The sequence below is a fragment of the Staurois parvus genome, unplaced genomic scaffold, assembly GCF_062004578.1.
Source record: "Staurois parvus isolate SC_StPar_1 unplaced genomic scaffold, SC_StPar_1.0 ptg000988l, whole genome shotgun sequence".
Taxonomy (NCBI): Eukaryota; Metazoa; Chordata; class Amphibia; order Anura; family Ranidae; genus Staurois; species Staurois parvus.
The window spans coordinates 3,717,824-3,740,492 of record NW_028318784.1 but is presented as its reverse complement, the minus strand read 5'-3'; the positions used below and the strand labels follow the sequence as shown (position 1 = coordinate 3,740,492).

General features: G+C 38.4%; 1 protein-coding gene across 1 annotated transcript in view; it reads left to right on the top strand.

Moving 5' to 3' along the window:
• Positions 1 to 18,366, top strand: part of LOC149441404 (uncharacterized) — a 32,656-nt gene extending 14,290 nt beyond the window's left edge. The window contains 1 exon segment of the mRNA XM_089657393.1: positions 17,501 to 18,366. Within this exon segment, the coding sequence (XP_089513519.1) occupies positions 17,501 to 18,366 (866 nt within the window).
• Positions 18,367 to 22,669: the final 4,303 nt, after the last annotated feature.

Sequence of the window (22,669 nt, the reverse complement as noted above, 5' to 3'; positions counted from 1 at the left end):
GTTGGAGTAAAACAGGACTGACTTTATTGAACAGAAATACAGGTTTTTATACACTTCATAAATAGGGGCAGTCAACACACAAACAATAAAAACATATATTACACATTGGGGTAAACATCCCACAATGGTTAGGTAAAGACACAAGACTAATCACATCTTGTAGGAATTTCCAGGAGGATTAGCAAACAGACAGAACCATTAGGTTATTCAATTAACAATGGGAAGTAACACCTATGAGGCACACAATGGGGAAATTACACAATATGATAAAGACACTTCACACCTAGACTGGATAGGCAAGCACAGGTACCAATTATAACAGTAAACACATAACATCTTAATAAACAAATTCCGCATAACACTAGGAGATCCCAGCATCAGGTTGTTTTGAGCCAATTATAATCTTCTGCTTTGAGTATCTGAGTCTAGGAGGGGGCTGAAGCAGTCAATGCTGGTTTTGACTGTTGATCCTATACCCCAAAAACACAAAGGCCCCAAATCTGTATCAGGGTCCTCCAGTTCTCAGAGTTTGTGTGTTTTGGGGAGACATGGATTTGAATCCAAAGTAAAACTACTTCAAAGGTCCCCCAGGCACAAACCTCCTAAAAATGGAGCCCCCTCAAAGGTGAGGAGCCATAGTCAGTAGACAAGAGGCTAGCCAACAGTCCTCTCCAAAAGCCCCTGTCCCGGTTGGGTCTGTCACACCTATAGAGGATGATTTACTAAAGGCAAATAGACTATGCACTTTGCAAGTGCAGTTGTACTCATTTTCTCCAGAGCTTAATAAATGTGGAGAAGCTACACTTTTTAAAGAATACCCAATTAGGTACAAGGCAAAAAAAAACAGCACATTTTCTTGCATATGATTTGATGATGAACATCAGCAGAGCTTCACCATATTCACTAAGCTTCGGGGAAAATTAGTGCAATTTTTTAACTTAATGCTTTCCCTGTATCCCCCTGTTTTACAGCATTCTGTCCTCCCCCTTCCCTGTGCAAAGAGGAAGAGAGGGGAGAAGCGATCCATCACTGTGCCCGGCTGCTTCTTGTCTGTCCTTTTTTTCTCTTCATACAGGACTCAAGCAGCAACAGGAGCCATTAGCTACTGCTGCTGTCAATCAAATGCAGTAAGGATGAAGTGGGGGGCAGGGCTAAGCACCCAAGTTTGGAAGGAAGAATGCATTGTGTGCCTGCATAGCAAATGACTCGCTATGGGGACACACAAAGAAGAGGAGGAGCCAAGATCGCCAGCAGGGGACCTGAAAAGAGGAGGTTTGAGGTCGCTCTGTACAAAAACATTGCACAGAGCTGGTGAGTATAAAATATTTATTATTTTAACAAAAAAATAAATGTAGTGTTACTTTAAGCACTAAATATATTAGGAAAAAAACAAATATAATGTCTCATACAATTTCCAATTTTATTTCCCTTTTTCTCCTTAGATTAATACCAAATAACCTGCCTTACTTTAATTTCCGCATTAAGCAATGTCACAGCAAATTCTTTAATTTTATACGGATTTATTAAGCCACCCCTTGCTGCTACTTCTAAGCTGTTAATAGGCAGTTAAGAAAAAACTGGTATATTTTGCAATTGTCAAACGTTCATTCTAAATACTTGAGCTGTTTGGCAGGTGTACCTTGATTGGACAAATGTATAGTCTTTAGAAAAGAATATAAATGTTTACACCATGGTACAATTTGTAGGCTGTGGTATCCTAATTCCATTAATTAATGCTACACAGTATTCAATTTCACAGCATTCTGTTGCCAGTGAAAAAGACAGCTGGTGATTAGTCAGTAAGTAATAACATTCCACTAAATTGATTGCACAGTAGACATGGATTCAACTGTAGAGAATTTTTCCATCTTGTTCCTTTTGCATAGTTCATTAATGCCCCATATTAAACCAAAGTGTGTTAAGATCAAATGTATTTGAAAACATACAGAAGCATCTGTGGAAGCCGGAGACGGCAAAGTTGACCGGGTCCACTCTGTACTAGAAGCAGAACAGCATCAAACAATCCAATCTTAAAGGTAGTACCATATGGTGAGACAAAGATGTAGAAGGATCTAAATGTCCTGATAGATCATATATTTATAGCAAGCAATGCAAGCAGCTTCTAAAATGGGCAGTATATTTTATTGTATTAAATAAAGCTCTTTTGGCTATACTTCTCCTATGGGTTACAGAATTGTACTTTGTTCTGTATCCCTGTGACACATTTTCAGCTGACAGTGGGCTAAAGTCCGCTGTAGGCTGATGTCACTCAGCCAGTTCAGGCTCTGGAAAGATCCCGACTTTACAGTCAGGATCCACCCAGATGACAGGACCTGCAACTGGCTCAGCTTCTCAGTGAGCTGCTGAGAGCCTGAGCCAGCTGCTTCTGCCCCCTGCACAGCCCAGAACTCCAGGGAGCACTGGAGTAGCAGAGAAGAGAGCCAGTGACTGACAGTCACTGGCTCTCTGCAGACTGAAGACCAAGAGCTGAGCAATCAGCAATGTTTGATTGCTTATTTCTCAGTCATAGAGCAAGCGGGGGACAGAAGCAGCATATATAGATTCTGCACCCACCTTGGTGAGTATGAATGTTTGTCTTTTTTTTAATTCCCACACCTCTCTTTTAAAGGAGTCAAGAATTCAAGAGAGAAGCCTACCCTTTACCACCCCTTCACATATGTAAGAAAAATATATTTGAAATATATTTTAAAAATATTCTTCCCAAATATATTGACATATATTTGAAATACTACCATTTTGGCCATATTCAATATATTTCAAAGTACATTTCAATAAATAAATATATGTATACTGTATATATATATATATATATATATATATATATATATATACAGTCATGGCCGAAATTGTTGGCACCCTTGATATTTTTCCTGAAAATCAAGTATTTCACACAAAAAAGGTATTGCATTAACACATGTTTTGCTATACACATGTTTATTCCCTTTGTATGTATTGGAACAAATATAAAACAGAGGCAGAAAAGCAAATATGACATAATGTCACACAAAACCCCAAAAATGGGCTGGACAAAAGTATTGGCACCCTTAACTTAATATTTGGTTGCACACCCTTTGGAAAACATAACTGAAATCAGTCGCTTCCTATAACCATCAATAAGCTTCTGACACCTCTCACCCGGAATTTTGGACCACTCTTCCTTTGCAAACAGCTCCAGGTCTCTCTTATTGGAAGGACACCTTTTCCCAACAGCAATTTTAAGATCTCTCCACAGGTGTTCAATGGGATTTAGATCTGGGCTCATTGCTGGCCACTTCAGAACTCTCCAGCGCTTCTTTGCCATCCATTTCTGAGTGCTTTTTGACGTATGTTTGGGGTCATTGTCCTGCTGGAAGACCCAGGATCTTGGACGCAAACCCAGCTTTCTGACACTGGGCCCTACAGTGCGACCCAAAATCCTTTGGTAATCCTCAGATTTCATGATGCCTTGCACACAGTCAAGGCACCCAGTGCCAGAGGCAGCAAAACAACCCCAAAACATCATTGAACCTCCACCATATTTTACCGTAGGTACTGTGTTTTGTTCTTTGTAGGCCTCATTCCGTTTTCGGTAAACAGTAGAATGATGTGCTTTACCGAAAAGCTCTATCTTGGTCTCATCTGTCCACAAGACGTTTTCCCAGAAGGCTTTTGGCTTACTCAAGTACATTTTGGCAAACTGTAGTCTTGCTTTTTTATGTCTCTGTGTCAGCAGTGGGGTCCTCCTGGGTCTCCTGCCATAGCGTTTCATTTCATTTAAATGTCGACGGATAGTTCGCGCTGACACTGATGCTCCCTGAGCCTGCAGGACAGCTTGAATGTCTTTGGAACATGTTTGGGGCTGCTTATCCACCATCCGGACTATTCTGCGTTGCAATCTTTCATCAATTTTCCTCATCCGTCCACGACCAGGGAGATTAGCTACAGTGCCATGGGTTGCAAACTTCTTGATAATGTTGCGCACTGTGGACAAAGGCAAATCTAGTTCTCTGGAGATGGACTTGTAACCTTGAGATTGTTGATATTTTGCCACAATTTTGGTTCTCAGGTCCTCAGACAGTTCTCGTCTCCTCTTTCTGTTGTCCATGCTTAGTGTGGCACAGACAGACACACAATGCAAAGGTTAAGTGAACGTCTCTCCTTTTTATCTGCTTTCAGGTGTGATTTCTATATTGCCCACACCTGTTACTTGCCCCAGGTGAGTTTACAGGAGCATCACATGCTTGTAACATTCTTATTTATCCGCAGTTGTGAAAGGGTGCCAATACTTTTGTCCAGCCCATTTTTGGAGGTTTGTGTGACATTATGTCGAATTTGCTTTCTTTCCTCCCTTTTTTTGTTTTGTCCCAATACACACAAAGGGAATAAACATGTGTATAGCAAAACATGTGTTAATGCAATACGTTTCGTGAGAAATACATGATTTCCTGGAGAAATATCAAGGGTGCCAACAATTTCGGCCATGACTGTATATATACAAAATATTTATATGTATGTATGAAAATACATTTCAAATATACTATAAATATATATTTTTACATGTCTATAAAAATACAAATCTACATTTTCGGAATGCATTTACAAATATATGTAAAAATATATGTTAAAATTACTTTTTTATATGTTAAAAAAATTCTGAAGAATATATTTAAAAAATATATATTTTTAAAAAAAGAATAGAAAAATAAAGAATGTTGCATAAGCCGGCTCCAATTATTCCCCCTTTATGTGCTACTACTGCACTAGCCAGACAACAAAAGATTTGGTTGACATTTGTTGTAGCCTGGCATTGTGGCTATTGTTTAGTTTACTTTAGGCTTAATGCTATAAGATCAGTTTACTATACTGTCTCATTGGTTTAATAGTGTTATACAATATAACCCCCTCTTTTTACCATGGAGTATAGGGTGTCCTGTCCTGGTTTGGCCTATGTGGGGTTTGTAGGCCACCTGGTTGCTCTAGTGGTTTTCTGAGGGAAGGGGCAGATGCAATGGGGAATTTACTAAAGGCAAATATGCAAACAAACCAACCATAACAAAAAGGAAACTATAAGACTTTTAAAGGTACCACAATTCCATGTGTGTAAAAATATCTAGTTTTATTAATACAAATATTAAAACGTTTAGAATAAGACATCCACAAACAGATCAAAATTTGCTCATTAAATATGGAGTGTATAGCTGCTATCTCATACATAACACCAAATAGGAGTTTTTAACTTGATGTATTAGATTACAATATTGATGACATCTTACTCAAACATGTTTCATGGGTCAAGGTCTGCTTCATCAGGGAAATATGAATTAACAGAGACTCTAAAATTGTAAAACAATATATCAGCACCAATAAATCAGATAATAACATGATAAATTATTTTCATTAGGTTTACAACAGCTATCATACCTAATATGGATGAGAACGTAGATCATAAGAACAATGTAATGATACACCATATGACTGGGACTTGCATGGAGAGAATGGATCCACAGGATCTATGCGCACATATTGACGTCATGGCATCTATCAATGCGTGATGACACTATGTTCCCATCCCACAGTGCTAGAGGATAGTCATCATAAAAGGGTGCCATACCTACATGCGCACTGATGTCATTTCGCCAACTGGCCTTTGTGGGCATTTCTCCATTAACAAATATGATGTTATGGGGTGTTCTAATGCTGTTTCAACAGTTGGTGAATATATGTTAGTGCGCATGCAGGTATGGCGCCCTTTTATGATGCCATTATGGGGCGGGAACATAGCATCATCACACATTGATAGACACGTTGGTGTCATTACATGCGCATGTGCAGTTTGATATAATGCCACTATTTAGTGCGAAATATCATCATAAATACTGGCCATCTTGGCATATGGCTGATAACCATTCTGACTATTGCATTTCTTTAGCCCATGGAGAGGCTACTCAGAGTCCAGGGCATATATGACCATCATCTATGGCACACCATGTCTCATAGGTATGAAGATCCTTAATATGACATATTTTATGGAATTAAGCTTAACCTTTTGTATGCATTATTTAACTTAAGGATTCTACTATAATTTTTTAAAGGGAATTCACTAATGGGCATTAACTTAGGATTTGGGGTATAGTTTGCTAATTCTTATTTGCCAAGCTATATTTATTACAATATTTTTTTATAGTATATACTCCCCCACTTTTTTCTTTAACCACTTGCCCTCCTAAGAACTTATCCCCCTTCCTGACCAGGCAATTTTTTTGCGTTACGGCACTGCGTTACTTTAACTGACAATTGAGCAGTCATGCAACACTGAACCCAAATGACATTTCCGTCCTTTTTTTCCCACAAATTGAGCTTTCTTTTGGTAGTATTTAATTGTCTGTGCATTTTGTTATTTTTTGTGCTATAAACAAAAAAAACGATTGTGAGAAAAAAACAATACTTTTGACTTTTTGCTATTAAACATGTCCAGTAAAACAATTTTAAAAAAATCATATTTCATCATAAATGTAGGCCAAAATGTATTCTGCGACACGTCTTTGCTAAAAAAAAATCCCAATACGTGTAAATTAATTGGTTTACAAATGGTAGTATAGATATTGGAATTTTTTTTTAATACTAACAATGGCAATGATCAGCGACTTATGGCAAAAATTAGTGACTTATGGTGGAAATTAGCGACTTAAAGTGGGACTGCAGGACTGCGGCAGGCATTCGGACACGGGGGGGGGCTGACTTGGTGTCATTGACATACCTAATGAAACCAATAAATTGATCATTGCTAAAAAAAGCATTGACTCTGTACTAATGGCACTGGTCAGGAAAGGGTTAACATGAGGGTGATCAAAGGGTTAACTGTGTGCTGGGAGTGTTTTACTACGGGGCTGTGTTAGTGTGCTACAGTCATCCAAATATATGAACTTGTGGGGAGCAGGGGTGTAGCTGGTAACGTAGGGGGCTGGAACTCTCTTTATATCTATATCTACGCTAAATATTCTTTTTTTGCTTGACCGTCCCTGCTCTCACAACTCATATCTGGCTAATATTTATTATCATATATATATATATATTCTTTTTATAGCTATACTAACTAGATATTTTTACTTGGAATACTTACTCGGGGAATTGAGGTACCATTAAAAGTACTATAGTTTCCTTTTTGTTAGGATTGGTTTGTTTGGCTATTCTTAAATAAGGATGTAGGTACCCGACTGCTTATATTTTATATTGCCAATGGTTACTTTATTGGAGTCCTTTCCCCCTTAATTTGCTTTGTAGAGATACTAAAGGTAAATATACTGTGCACTGCAAGTGTAGTTGCCCTAGACCTGAGTGGAAGCTCTGAAAAGAGGGGAAGCTCTGCTGATTGTTATCATCCAATCATATGCAACCAAAATTATGTTTTCTTATTTTCCTTTTATGTGGTTTGGTATTCTTTGCAAAGTGACGTTTTACCTCATTTACTAACCTCTGGAGCAAATGCACTTGCAGTGCTCAGTATATTGCCTTTAGTAAATCAACCCCTATGAGACCTTTTTTTGAAACTTCATACTCAACTTGGTCTTGTATATAATGCTGAGGTAAGATGTTACTGAATTTATAAGGACATTTGTTTATAAAGTCTCATATATGTAATTCTTCTTGCTGTTTGATGTACACTGTGGGGTTGATTTACTAGAAAAAGAGAGTGCAGCTCTGCATAGAAACCAATCAACTTCCAAGTTTTATTATCAAAGCTTCATTGAACAAGCTGAGGTTAGAAGCTGATTGGTTACCATGCACAGCTGCACCAGATTTTGCACTCTCCAATTTTCATAAATCAACCCCCATGCACATTGAGACTACTTGCTGTTTGTGAATGTATTGTAGATTTCTAGATTATTTACTCTTAATGAAGCAAATAATTGTGAAACATGTTAAGTTTGCCACCAAGTGGATTGTGAATTGAAGACGTTAGGTCTGATACATTTGCATCTATTACCACTGTCACGTAGTGTCCGAGTGGTGTAAAAGTATGGAGTATATAGGCATTCTTTAGAACCCTTATTTTTATAAGGTTTTACCTACATGTCAATTGTATTTTATATTAATAGGAAATAATAGTCAGTCTGTCTGTCTGTCTGTCTGTCTGTCTGTCTGTCTGTCTGTCTGTCTATCTATCTATCTATCTATCTATCTATCTATCTATCTATCATTTTTCTTCTTGAGATGCCTTAAAAATCTGGATTAGTACTTCTAACATTTAGCTGATATTTGTGCAATATTGGATCTGACACCTTTTTACACCTTTCATTTCCTTTTCACCTCACCATTCGTTTTCACCTTTTATACACTCCATGCATTTCTTGATAGATTGCAGAACTGCAGAAAATGCAGAGAAGGGCAACAAAACTAATAAAGATGACAACAGTTATGAGAAAGATTTGATGAACTGATTTGTGTAAATACATTCAAAAAAGGTCCATATAATAAACCTAGTGCAAAGTTGTTCATTTTAGGGTAATTGCAAAAGACAAGTGTAGCATGTAAAGGAAAAAGGGTTCTTTATGGCAATAACTGTGAAAACGTGGAGACGTCTTTCACAGGAGTTTGTGCTAGTCAACTCAGTGGGGTTAGTTTATTAAAGGTACAAAGCATGTTTCCTTTGCAATGTTCATTTTTACAGAGCTTAGTGAATGAGGTGAAGCTAAGAGGAAAGTCACTTTGTACAGAGCACTCAAACATGTGTAAGTGAAATAAAAAATGGAAAAAAAGATTTTTGCTTGTACAGGATTGAACTCAACAGAAATTCATGTTTTTGACTTTACAAAGTGAACATGTTCTACCTCTTTAATTTAAACACAATTTGTTGCTTCAGAAAATAGCTGGATGTGTCTTTTAATGTACAAATGAAATCTGGCTATCAATACTTAACCACTTGCCCTCCAAAAGATTTACCCCCCTTAATGACCAGGCCATTTTTTGCTATTTGGCACTGCACTAAATAGAGCTTCCTTTTGGTGGTATTTGATCACCAATGGGTTTTTTATTTTTTGTGATATAAATGAAAAAGATAGAAAATTCAGAAAAAAAATATATTTTTTATTTTCGGTTATAAAAAATATCTAGTAAACTCAAAATTAGTCATAAATTTAGGCCAAAATGTACTCTGCTACATGTGTTTGGAAAAAAAATCCCAATACATGTATATTAATTGGTTTGTGTGAAAGTTATATTGTCTACAAACTATGGTATATATATTGGAATTTAGGCAGCTTTTACTTTCTGACTACCTATCACATTTCTTGAGGTGCTAAAATGCCAGGGCAGTACAAAAAAAAAACCCAAATGATTCCTTTTTGGAAAGTAGACACCCCAAGGAATTTGCTGAGAGACATGTTGAGTCCATGGAACATTTTATTTTGTGCCACAAATTTTTAGAACATGACAATTTTTTTTTTACACAATGTTGTCACTTAAATGATATATTGCTCACGCATGCCATGGGTATAACACCCTGTATCACTGGTCCTGTAGTTGCCACCAATCCATAGTACAATGAGGTGGGTGGCCAAAATTGGTTAAAACCTAACTCATGTTTCTGGAGATCATGATATCATCTGCCCACCTCTCGACCTCTACCAATAAGAGGAAGTCCTGTATTCAATGATGAAATACAAAGTTTTTTTTCCGGTTCCAGCAAATTGTATTGATTATTACATTGTTATTTATATTGTTTTTGACCCTTTTTTCCTTCCTTTGGATCAATTGTAGGTTTAAGGTCTAAGCATGCAAGGTTTTAATTTTTTTTTTAGTTTATTGGTTAAGCTCAATGGACAGGCATTTTTAACCTGGTGTTGTAGCAACAAGCACCAGTTTTGTTAGGATGGAATGCTTTCCCACTGGGAAAGTAGTTCAACAGGAAGACAAAGAAAGAACATCCATCTTTTTTTACATCCTTTTTGATCCTCATCTAATTAAGTAAACTCTAATTGAGTAAACTGAGGTGTTTTCAGGAGCAAGACCTCCTGCCAAGAGCTCCACTTAAATTCCCATATGAAGGAGATCTAATACACAGTATTTGATTTTAAGCACTGTAAAACAATTATTTTTATAATATCTCTATTTAGGTTTTGTTTTTAGATCTCCACATATTTAGCATGTAAAGTGTACCAAGTGATCCACAGACATTAACACAACTGTGTAAATGCAAACATGGCAAAGCTAAATATACCCTAATTTAGAGCAAATATGTACATGTTGGTGCCCAATCATTACTACAGGAGGAAATCCAGGGGGAAAAAACTTCCAATATTTTTTTATTTATTTTACAAGTGGAATGACAACACAGGCTAATTAAAATCAGAGAAGAGACATTATTATTTCTTTTTTTTAACCTCATTGTAATATTACAGTTCTAACTCGAAATAATTATGATGATTAGGAAGAAAACATCTAACATTAACATAGAAATAAACCATGAAATAATTTTAATAAACTCCAAGATTTATGTTCTCTTACCCCTTCAAGACAGGGTCATCTATGCCTGGAAGCAAGCTGTTTGGAGCATGGCAATTTGTTTTTATCTTCACTAAATTCTCTATGTACTTTTTTACTTTAGTTAATCAGAGCAAGCTACCCAAGTTTTACTACATTTGTAGCCTCCTGAGCCAGCTCTGTATGTCCATTGACACACCTACCTCCTCACTGGCTGTGAACGAAGGCAGGGGAAGTCAATGGATCTCACTTCTGTCTCTGAGCCTATGAGGAGGGAGAGGGCCTAGAGAGCTGCTGCTCTCCTGCACATCACTGGTATGAGATCGAGCTCAGGAAAGTATAAAGGGAGCTTGATCTGCACTCAGAAGTTTTTTTTACTTCAATGCAAAGAATGCATTAAGGTAAAAAAACCCTTCAGCATTTAGAAGCACTTAAATTTTAAAGCACAACTAAAGTGTATTTTTATCAGAATGCAAACACTCAAATTGCAAGTTAAAGGTTATGCATGTTTGTAAATCTGTTACTTTTTTCATTATCAATATTTCACATTATCCATGTTCCATCTTGTCTATTCTCTACCTCAGCTTTAGGAAAGTAATGAAGGTGTTACCACTGTTTGAGGGAAATGATGTAATCATTTCCCCACAGGACGTTCTCTGCACCAAATCTTTTCCGGCTGGGTTCACACAGGACACTTGTCTGGCAGCTGCCTGGCCCCGACTGTGCTAGGGGGCAATGTGGTGCATGATTCAGTGCATCACACAGCTCCCTTTGTTTTGGATGAACTTCATATGAAGTGTACAGTGCATACACTTAATTCATGATGCTGTACAGCAGCATGATGTGCTGTGCTGCTGTACAGTGAAATGCGATCCTGAACAGTGTGCTGCAATAAAATGCAATAAAATGCAGCATGTCTGCAATGTGAATGTGATACACAAAATACAACTGTTTTCTGTGTGTCCTTGTAGTGACAGGTGTTTTACAATGAGTGAATAGTGCCTATTTTATGCCTGGAACCAGTTGTGTAATAGGGTTGTTCTATCTCCACTCTAATCCTTCCTTTTTCCTGATCTTTTACTGGTCACTTTTCAATCATTTTAAATGTTTCTGTCACTCATATGAAAATGTAAGACATGGGGTAGGGCCACATTGTTCTGGGCAGTGATGGTCCCTACCATTAGTATCACATTTAAGAGCATAATGGAAAACACAAAGGTGTGAGCCTACATCCTCTGGGCTGTGCAGTCAGACGAATTGGAACATAGAGAATCCTAAGAATCCAAAGGCATCCCTTTCACCCTTATCTGTTTCTTCTCACTAATCAATCCCGCTGCATAAAAATTATACGACCCGTGAATAGAACCCTGATGCTATATATAATACAACTTTGCCTCTATAATTAAAAAAAAATATATATATATATATATATATATATTTAATATAAAATATGAACAATATGACCCAAAATACTTATCAAGTCATTAAAACTGTAAATTGACAAATATATGTGTGTGTGTATATATACATATACATACAGTATTAAAAAGTGCATAACTGTACCAAAAAACATTCACAATGAAAAAGTCCACAATAAAGTTCAATAAAGTATGAATGGTTATTCTTCAATCCAGTGAAACAGCTGCAAATCCATAGTAAATGGCAAGGAATATATAAATAACCAATCCTCAAAATAGTGAAGCAACCTTTATATAAAGATGATCACAACCTTTATATGAAAATAATCTCCAAAAATCTCCCATTTTGTCATCACCTCAACCTAGCCACACTCCAACCCCTTTTGGAAATCAACTCGCTAGATACTGTTGACCCCTATGTAATTAAGTGGGTCTAACAGCACTTATGACTTTCTGTGAATCACTGGAACTTCCCTCCACACCTCAATCCCATTTATCAGATCTCAGCAATATGTATAAATCAATTATATCACAAGAGATTGGAAAATGATCACAGTGCAAACTATCTATTAAAAAATGGATTTTAAAACCATCATAAATCTCACATTTTTAGTGCTGTCCCAGCATGAAGGATATATGGGTGGATTATTGTTGGCTAAATGGTGTACATTGCTTGAACTCCACACTTGTGCTCATACTTCTCCACATAATGATTTCATTGTGCTGGTGCTTCTTCCAATATATTTTGTCACATTGGCTTCCTCAAGAGTGGTGAATGATTTGTTTTATCATTTAGAAATTGATACAGCAGCTTAGAAGGGATAGAGAAGAGATTCTGTAGGAAGTATGGATCTATTAAATTTAATTTAAACTTCTGAAAAGCTAGAGACATAGTTTTACAAGTGTGCATGAAAGTACACTATATTTCATTCACAAATTCAGAATAGTTCTGCTTTAAAGGAGAATATAATTCCCCAGCCTCTCTGGTGACTAGATCTCTGCTACTAAGCTCCTAGGCTTGTCTACCTTTCATTAGGAAAATATTTCACAACGGCCTTTGGATTCTTCCTACACTTTACATTAACCACTTGCCTTCCTGAGGAATTACCCCCCTTCCTTACCAGGCCTCTTTTTGGTACTCGGCGCTGCACTAATTCAACTGATAATTGCGCGGTCATGCAATGCTGCACCCAAACAAAATTTACGGCCTTTTTTTCACACAAATAGAGATTTCTTTTGGTGGTATTTGATCACCTGTGCACTTTTTATTTTTCACGCTATAAAAAAAAAACACCAAAAATTGTGAAGAAAAACAATATTATTTACTTTCAGCTATTAAAAATATATAGTAAACTCAAAGTTAGTTATAAATGTATGCCAAAATGTATACATTTGTATACATACAATCAATGTATATTGATTGCTTTGTGTGAAAGTTATAGCGTCTACAAACTATGGTATAGATACTGCAATTTACGCCTTTTTTTTTGCTATACAGCGCTGTGCTATTTTAACAGACAATTGCGCGGTCATGCAATATGGTACATAAATGAAATTTATGTCCTTTTTTCACACAAATAGAGCTTTCTTTTGGTGGTATTTGATCACCTATGCACTTTTTATTTTTGGAGCTATAAACAGAAAAATTTTGAAGAAAAATGTTTTTTTAAAAACTATAATATTTTCTCATTGCAGTCATAAACAATATCCAAAAAAACAAAATTTTTGTCATAAATTTTGAAGAAAAACGATATTATTTACTTTCAGCTATAAAAAATATATAGTAAACTCAAAGTTAGTTATAAATGTATGCCAAAATGTATTCTGCTACATGTTTTTGGTTAAAAAGATCCCAGTAAGTGTATATTTATTGCTTCGTGTGAAAGTTATAGCGTCTACAAACTATGGTATAGATAATGGAATTTACACAGCTCTTACTTTCTGACTGCCCATCACATTTCTTGAGCTGCTAAAATACCAGGACAGTACAAACACCCTCAAATGACCCCTTTTCGGAAAGTAGACACCCTAAGCTATATGCTGAGAGGCATATTGAGTCCATGGAAGATTTATTTTTTTTCCACAAGTTTCTGGAAAATGACAAAAACATTTTGTTATTTTTTTTTTACACAAAGTTGTCATTTAAATGATTTATTTCTTGCACAAGCCATGGGAATATGTGGAATTACACCCCAAAATACATTCTGCTACTTCTACCGAGTATGGGGATACCACATGTATAAGACTTTTTGGGACCCTAGCCACATACAGGAGCCTGAAATCCAATGACCACTTTGAAAGCCTGAAGGTGCGTAACTTCCTCATTACACTTCCTCACTACCTATCACAGTTTCGAAAGGCCCTGACATGCCAGGATAGCACCAACCCCCCCAAATGACCCCTTTCTGGAAAGTCATCCCAAGGAATTTAAAAAGAAGCATAGTGAGTATTTTGCCATAAATATTGTTATAAATTTCAGCCAAAATGTATTCTGCGACATCTCTTTGCTAAAAAAAAAATAACAATACGTGTAAATTAATTGGTTTACATGAAAGTTATAGCGTCTACAAATGTCGGGAAAGATACTGGAATTTTTTTTTTTATACTAATAATGGCGGCGATCAGCAACTTATGGCGGTGATCAGCAGTTTATGACAGTGATCAGCGACTTATGGCGGGACTGCTGCGGACATTTTGACACTGGGGGGAACTGACTTGGGGTCACTGACATCCCCAGTGACACCAATACCGTGATCAGTGCAAAAAAAAAAAATTGACACTGTACTAATGGCACTGGGGAGGAAGGGGTTAACATTTTTAGGCAATCAAAGGGTTAACTGTGTGAGGGGAGTGTTTTACTAGTGGGCGGGGGGTGTGTACTTCACAGGAACACACTGATCCCGAGAGCTAAACTCCGCTCTCAGGATCATTGTGTTAGGAGCTGACAGGGAGCAGAGCTGCATTGTAAACAATGCAGCTGTGCTCTGTGTCACTGTTTGCCGGCAATTGCTGGGACCTGGTGGGTAATGACCGTCCGGGACCTGGTGACTGACACCCGTGGCCGCGATCGGCCTCGCGTGCGCCCCCTACCTGTTTTGCTACATGACGTTTTAAAACGTCGTTTAGCACAGCGGTGCTGCCCTGTCACAGTATATACACTGTGGCTGGTCGGCAAGTGGTTAAGAAGGCAGTAAATATAATTGAACTTTGTTTTTTAATGTAATCAAATTAGCTTTGCTTGAAACTTCGCTAGGAACAACTCATCAGCGAGGTTTTAGGGTGACTGGAGGATCGGGGAGAGAAGGTGCAGAAGCTGGAACATGTTACAAGTTCCACCCTAAAAATGGATGGAACATGCAACATAAAAACAATGTAAACAATGTGCACAGGTAATAATAAAAGCTCATAAACGCATGAAAAATAAAAAATAAACGTAAGAAAAATAAAATAAAACTAGAAAATAAAATAAAAAGTGATTGTTGCTGACACATCAATTAGTGATTTTCATCACACTTCAAGAAAATGTATAATGTTCTTCATGAAGCAGCGCAATCCCATCAAAGAATGTGACAGTCCTTAAATCAAAACAATATAATGGTCCTTCAGCCTAGTTTCACACATATGAGGTGCGATTCCTTGGAAATTTTATGCATTTTTTTGTGCAAGTACAGTGCAAATTTTCGGTGCGGTTTGTACTGGACAGCTGTGAATGTAATGAGATTCCAAAGCGAGTCTAAGTTCACACTAATGTGATTTTCATGCAAATGACACACAGTTGCGATTTTTGCTCTGGCCAATAGCAATAGAATCATTTCTGACATAAAGAAAAGGTGTTGACTACCTGTACACTTTTGTTTTTATGTAGAGAGTAGTGTGGTGGTGTGTTGTTTTGGTGTGTTGCTCAGCATGTTTCATGCCCTTGGTAATGGCATGTTTCATGCCCTTGGTAATGGCAGCAGTTGCCATTGCTACTGCAGCAATCTTGATAGAAAGGAAGAAAAATAGGAGAAGGATGAGGAGAAGGTGAAGATACTGGGTCCATCCAGTTATAGTAAACAGGGAGGAGCATGGACAGTTCAGGGTAATGTATCAAGACCTCCATGCACATGAAGAGAAGTTCTTCAATTACACACGCATGACAGTCAACAGGTAAGTATATATGTTACAGGGAGAGTCTCTCCCATCTTTTCCAAAGCACAAACTAACAGAACGTAGTGCAAAATTGGCCAAAAAATGCCATAACATTGTAAAAATTATAAAGAATTCAGAACAGGTAGGTGCTGTTATCAAGGCAAAGATCTGCAAATTCTGATACGTTTTTTCCACATGTTCCTCAAGTGCTGGGATGTTGTGGCCTGGGGCGAAGGCTGAGGTAGAGCTGTGATTAGGGACTGCAAAGATGTGTAGATGGTGGATGGAGGAATATTGTTCAGAACTTATAGGAAGCGCTGTATTGATTTCAGGAGGTTTGCTGGGGGAACGGGGGGGAGGGGGATATTGGTCATATGTGAAAGGCAGTGGTTTGTCAGGGAATCTGCTTGTGGGGGGATACCTTGGAAAATTTGTTGCTTGTTCAGGAGGTTTGCTTGGGGGGGGGCCATTAAGGATAGGTTGGATACAGTTGTGCGTGTAGTTGAGTTGGTCTTCTGAGAGGGAGATATTGGATTGAAGTGGAATGAAATGGTGTGTATAGTTAGGGTGATCTATTGGGGGGGGCAATTGGTAACAAGTTGATGGCATTTCAGGAGGTCTTCTTGGGGGGGGGGGGCAATTACGGATGGAATGGGTGAAGGGATGGGATAAGGTATCTAGAACTAGGAGTTTCATAAATACTAGTGGGGAAATCACAAGTGGAAGTGTATGTTTGTGGGGTTGTTTTGGGGGCAGAAGAAATGGGAATTATGGTGGGGCACATGATGCTACCTCTGTTTGGATTCTGAGCTGGCGGGGGAAACTGAAAGAGTGGATACACTGTTGGACTGCTATACGCATCTCAAAGTATCATTCTGGTAAAACCTCCTTCAAAAGGGGCACCAAACTGAGTGCAAATAATGTGTGTGGACAGCTTGAGATCTAGAGGCAGAATGTCTGCTGCGGGAAATAGACCTTGCACTAGACCTTTAACTGGTTGGAGTGGAAGCCTCAGTCTCTTCAGGTTCCGGAACATGTGGAATAGATGATGTAGTTTCATCAAGAACATGCAGCTTCATAGATAAGTCTTCAGCGTTGGTACATGCTATTGCTTCCTCTTCCCCTTCTTCATAACCTTCCCCTTCCACCTCGTCCTCCCAACGTGACTGTGTGCAGTAATATAATTTTTTTTTAAGTAACTCAGTGGGTTATTTAGATTAACATACTGTACATAAATCTGATAGATGCTAGCCTACCTCCTCAATTCCAGGATCGGCTTTAGGAAGTCTAGGTTGCTGGCAAACACATAGGAATGTTTATTTGTGGCCGCTGCTCAACTTCTTGTCTCACGTTCTTCTCTGAGATACTTCCTGTATGTATCCCTCACACTATGCCACCTTGTATGTATGTCAGTTACTGAAAAACATAAAATACATAAATAATTATTTGTCTCTTTCCTTTCATTTACCTAGCTACTGGTAATTCTTTAGCCAGCCTACGCTATGAATTCAAGCTGGGGAAATCAACTGTGACCACAATTGTCCATCAAACATGCAGATTCATCTGGGATATCTTGAAAGATCTGGTTTTGAAAAAAACAACAAAAGAAGAATGGGCCAATCTAGCACAGCTTTTTTGGGAGCGCTGCAACTTTCCTAATTGTGTGGGTGCAGTATTTGGCAAACACATTCGTAAAGTGAATCCAGTTGCTAGTGGCACCATATACTTCAACTACAAGAAATGTTTCTCGTTTGTCCTGCTGGCAGTGGCTGATGCAAATTATTCTTTTACATATATTGACATTGGTTCATACGGCAGCAGCTCAGACTCAAGTAATTTTTCCCATTCAACGTTTGGGCAAATGCTTTGTAACAATACTCTAGACCTTCCAAATGACTGTCCACTTTCGGACACAAGTCAGCCATCCCTACCATGTGTTTTCATTGGTTACGAGGCCTTCTTTATCTCTGAGCACCTTCTTAAACCTTATGCCAATTGCTCACTTACTGTAGAGAAGAGGATATTTAATTATCATCTGAGGGCACTACGCGTTGCGGAGTGTGCATTCGGGATACTTTCAAACAAGTTGCTGCATACCCCTATGGGCCAAACCATGGACAATGCTATTGCTGCCGTCAAAGCAACATGTGTTCTCCACAATTTTGTATGAGCTTGAGATGACTACCTGTTTGAAGATTCATTGATGCACAATTTGGAAGGGGCACAATGGTGCATAACTAGAGGCAATACCAGTGGTGCCAACATTTGTGAGGTTTTCACTGACTACTTCATGTCTACAGCAGGTCAAGTGTCATGGCAATTTGAGACTATTGCATAAAAAAATATAATACACTTTGCTGACAATTTTGCATGCTGTGTTAAGTATTTCTTTCATTTGTGGTCATGTCTGGGGATAAAAAACATACATATCCTAATCCCAAATCGCAACTAAACCCTAACCCCCCTTTACCCCCCTAACCCCAAATCCCCTCTAACCCCCCTAACCCAAAATCCCCAATAACCTCTAACCCCCCAGCCCCAAATCCCCCCTAACCCCAAATCCCCACTAACCTCTAACCCGACTAACCCCAAGTACCCACTAACCTCTAACCCCTAATCCAAAATCCCTACTATCCCCTAACACCCCTAACCCCAAGTCCCCACTAACCTCTAACCCCACTAACCCCAAATCCCCACTAACCTCTAACCGCCCCTAACCCCAAATCCCCACTAACCCCCTAATCCCCAATAACACCTTTACCCCCCAACCCCACATCCCCGCTAACCCCTAACCCCCCTAATCCCAAATCCCCACTAACCACCTCTAACCCCAAATCCAGACTATTCCATTTACCCCCCCAACCCCAAATCCCCACTAACCTCCAACCCCCCTAACCCCAAATCCCCACTAACCAATAACCCCAAATCCCTACTATCCCCTAACACCCCTAACCCCAAGTCCCCACTAACCTCTAACCCCCCTAACCCCTAGCCCTCTAACCCCAAGTCCCCAGTAACCCCTAACCCCCTAAACCCAAGTCCCCCCTAACCCCAAATCCCTACTAACCCTTAACCATAACCACACACACCCTATACACACATATACTTACTACGAAATATACTTACATTTTTGGTGGCGTACTCCTGCTTGTAATTTGTCCCAATCTGGAAACATAATGTGAGCAATCTCATTTCAGCCTCTGCACTTCTTGCTGTTGTCCTTGTATTGAGGATCCCTGCAGCTATAAATGTATAGCCTTTGCCGGACAAGTCGGATCAACTCCTCACTGTCAACTGCGCTCTTCTTGCTTCTGGGGATGATTTTTACAGTGAGCACATGGACAAGTACATGGACAGGAAGTGAGGCGAGAGAAGATGAGTTTTTGGGCTGAGTTGCAGAGAAGAAAAAAATTGTGAATGAGGGGTACGTTTTTAACCACTTCATCTCTGGACCCTTTCTGCCCAGGCCAATTTTCAGCTTTCAGTGCTGTCACACTTTGAATGACAATTGCACGGTCATGCAACACCCAGGGAGAGCGCACAATCCAAAATGGCGGGCGGCATTTATAAACGGCAACCCGCCCCTGCACTGCCACCGTCCGGCCATTTATATACAGCGGCCGGACAGGAAATGGTTAACTAAGGTTCTATTGAAGTCTATGGAGCTCGCATTCGCACTGCACTGCACTGCACTAAACACGCACATGAGGCTTTTTTTAACCTCATCATATTCACAATGCTTAGATGTGAACTGCCTCCATAGAACACTATGGAAAATCACTTGACATGCGAATCTGAGTATTCTAAACCACATCAAAACTGCATCACATTTGCATCAGTGTGAACCAGGGCTGAGTGTCAAATAAAGCTGAATTTCCTCCAACACTGTGAAATGATTTATCTCTTCCTTCCTCTTTTTTTAAGCACTGTGGCACATGCAAACACCCAGTGATAATATGCAGCCACCTTGTGCAATGGACCTCAATACAGATCAAGGTGATCACACACTTGTTGCACCATCACATGCAAAAATAGAATGGGACCACAACAGTGCTCTCTGAATAGTAACAATTTTATTGAAAGCTCCTAAAATCAACACTTATTCTTGAAGATGAGTTCACTTCAATCATCCAATCCACTTAAAAATGATAGAAAGATTTCTTTGTTTTAGTTTCCATACACGTTATAGGGTGTTATAACAGTTTCAGCTTATTTTATTGAATGATAACCTTGCAAGGTGAACATTTACTTTGGTAAGTGAACAGTTTCTACCTCTTTAGTAAATTCATCTCATATAATCCACCTCAGACTTTTGGTATGGAAAGACCTGTTAGTTTCCCCCATTTGCCAGCATGCAGAGTAATATAGCAGAGTTTAGAATAAATAGTATAGCAGTAAATTGGTGTACATTATGTATTGTGCTTACCTTCAATTGTTGGTCATAATATTTGTTGCTTTGCTGAACCTATTTACAGTACATTAAAAAAATAATAATAGTACATCAATGAATAACAGTAAATGTATTTGATTCATAATTACAATGTTCAGTTTATGTTTGTAGTTGTTTTTAATGCCAAAACAATGGGATATTAGTTTTCTTAAGTAAAACATGGGTAAAAGCTATATACAAAATAATGCCTTATTCTAATGTGCCCCACATTGCAGTAGAAAACAAGCCTATCTCTCACTATTTAAAGTAGGAATTCCATTAAAAAATATGTACTTCCATGCATTTGAACTTAAAATTTTCTCTTAGTTTCATCAAAAAGCTCCACAAATAAATGACTGTTGAGCCGGCCAATGAAATCCACCTAATGCAATGTAATGATGTGGCGATGGTGCTGCACTACTGCTAAGCTCAGAGCAGCATTGTCACTCTCATGTAGGCTGTGCCTGCTTGCGCTTCAGCTGAAGGAGAAATTGTTGCAGGGGATATGGCTATCAGCATTGTTACTAATGATTTCACAAACCCGTAACTTGTCAATCAGCACCATTCTTATGCTTTACATGGGGGGAGGATAACTAAAAATGGAGAGTGCAAAATCTGGTGCATTGAACTAGATCAAACCTTGATCTAGGTATTTTTTCTTTATTTTTTATTTAATTTTTTTTATATTTATTTATATATCTTTTTTTTTTTTACAAACATTTTTTCCCTCTATGCCAGGAGTTAGAGAGATACAATGTATCTCTCTTATTCCATTCATAGATAAAGACAAAAACAAGGGGGCCGGGCTGTACAGTGACTGATCACTGTGATAGCCAATCAGAGGCTATCACAGGTGTCATGTGACCCAGAATCGAGAGTCCCAGGTCCCGATCGTTAGAACAGGTCCTGGGGCTCTCAGTGACACCGAGGTCTTTGTGCTGGCAGCTCACCATGCGGCGCACTCCCAGCAGAAAGACAGGTACTCAAATATGCTGCCCCATGGAAAAAAGCCCAGTTCTGTGAGGCCACATATTTGTGTTACATCGGCTCCAAGGGGTTCAGAAAAGAATAGCTTTGAGAATTTACATACATAGATGTGTCAAGGCTTGGTGAAAGGTAGATGGACTGTTACAAGTAAAACCATGAAACAAACAACAATAAAAACAGAACCATTAAAGTTGCTCAGTCTTACATGTGAAAAGCTTAACAATTCTGAAATATTAACATTTAAGCAAGTTTATCCTCTTGATCTTCATATGTTTAGATAGACATCCAGTATACAAGCAATAGCTAAGCATTTAATTGAATACACTTACAGGAATTCAGTGAAAACCCTAAGATTGTCAGGAGATGCCAGGTTTTGGGTAATAGGTTTATGCAATGATTGTTCTGGAGTCCTGCCTGTTTTAGTAAACTAGCAGGTTGTATTGTCATACATGTCTGTACTGAGATGCCCTCAATTTGCACAAAGAATAAAATACCTAGGGTTACAATCTGTTAGAATAGAACCACTGTTGGGGTTTATCACTGTCCATATTTCACTGGACAGAATTCCCCACACTTTGTTTCTGTCAATCAAACAGGTAATGAGAAGAATTGTCCCTTGTTGGAATAATAATTGACAGAGGTCCTCAACGTTCCCCATTCAAACAGGGAAATAAAACAAAAAAAGTTTGGGCTAGAGTTCAAATGTAGGTTTTCAGTAGAAGAGGCATACTGTATAATAAGTACTGTATAATAATACTGGCATAGTTGTCAACATTCAAAACATTTACAGGGACACTTTTTTGCTGTGTTTTTTCTGCAAGACATTGTAGGCAGTGAATGTACTCTATATACGGGCAGGACATTCATTTAAATTGGACATGGCTTTGCTAGTGGAATATTGTTAGCCTATTGTACAATTAATATTAAAATATTGTATATGCACAAAGATTTATCATAAAAAGGGCAGAAACACAAGCAAGAAAGTATTGTTTTCATAAGGAAATGTATTTATTTATTGATTGCTAGCTACAACTAGAGAAGTTTTTTTTTTCTTGGGATAGTGCATGTGATCAGCCTAGGGCCACTCAGCACTGTCCAGACAGAGTTCAGGGGTTCTGCATCCTCCTAGAGCAGAATGAAAACTCCTCCTACAAGATTTAACATCTGCTCTGCTGAACACTGATAGAAGTCACAAGACTGCTCTAACTGCTGATGAAAAAAAGGT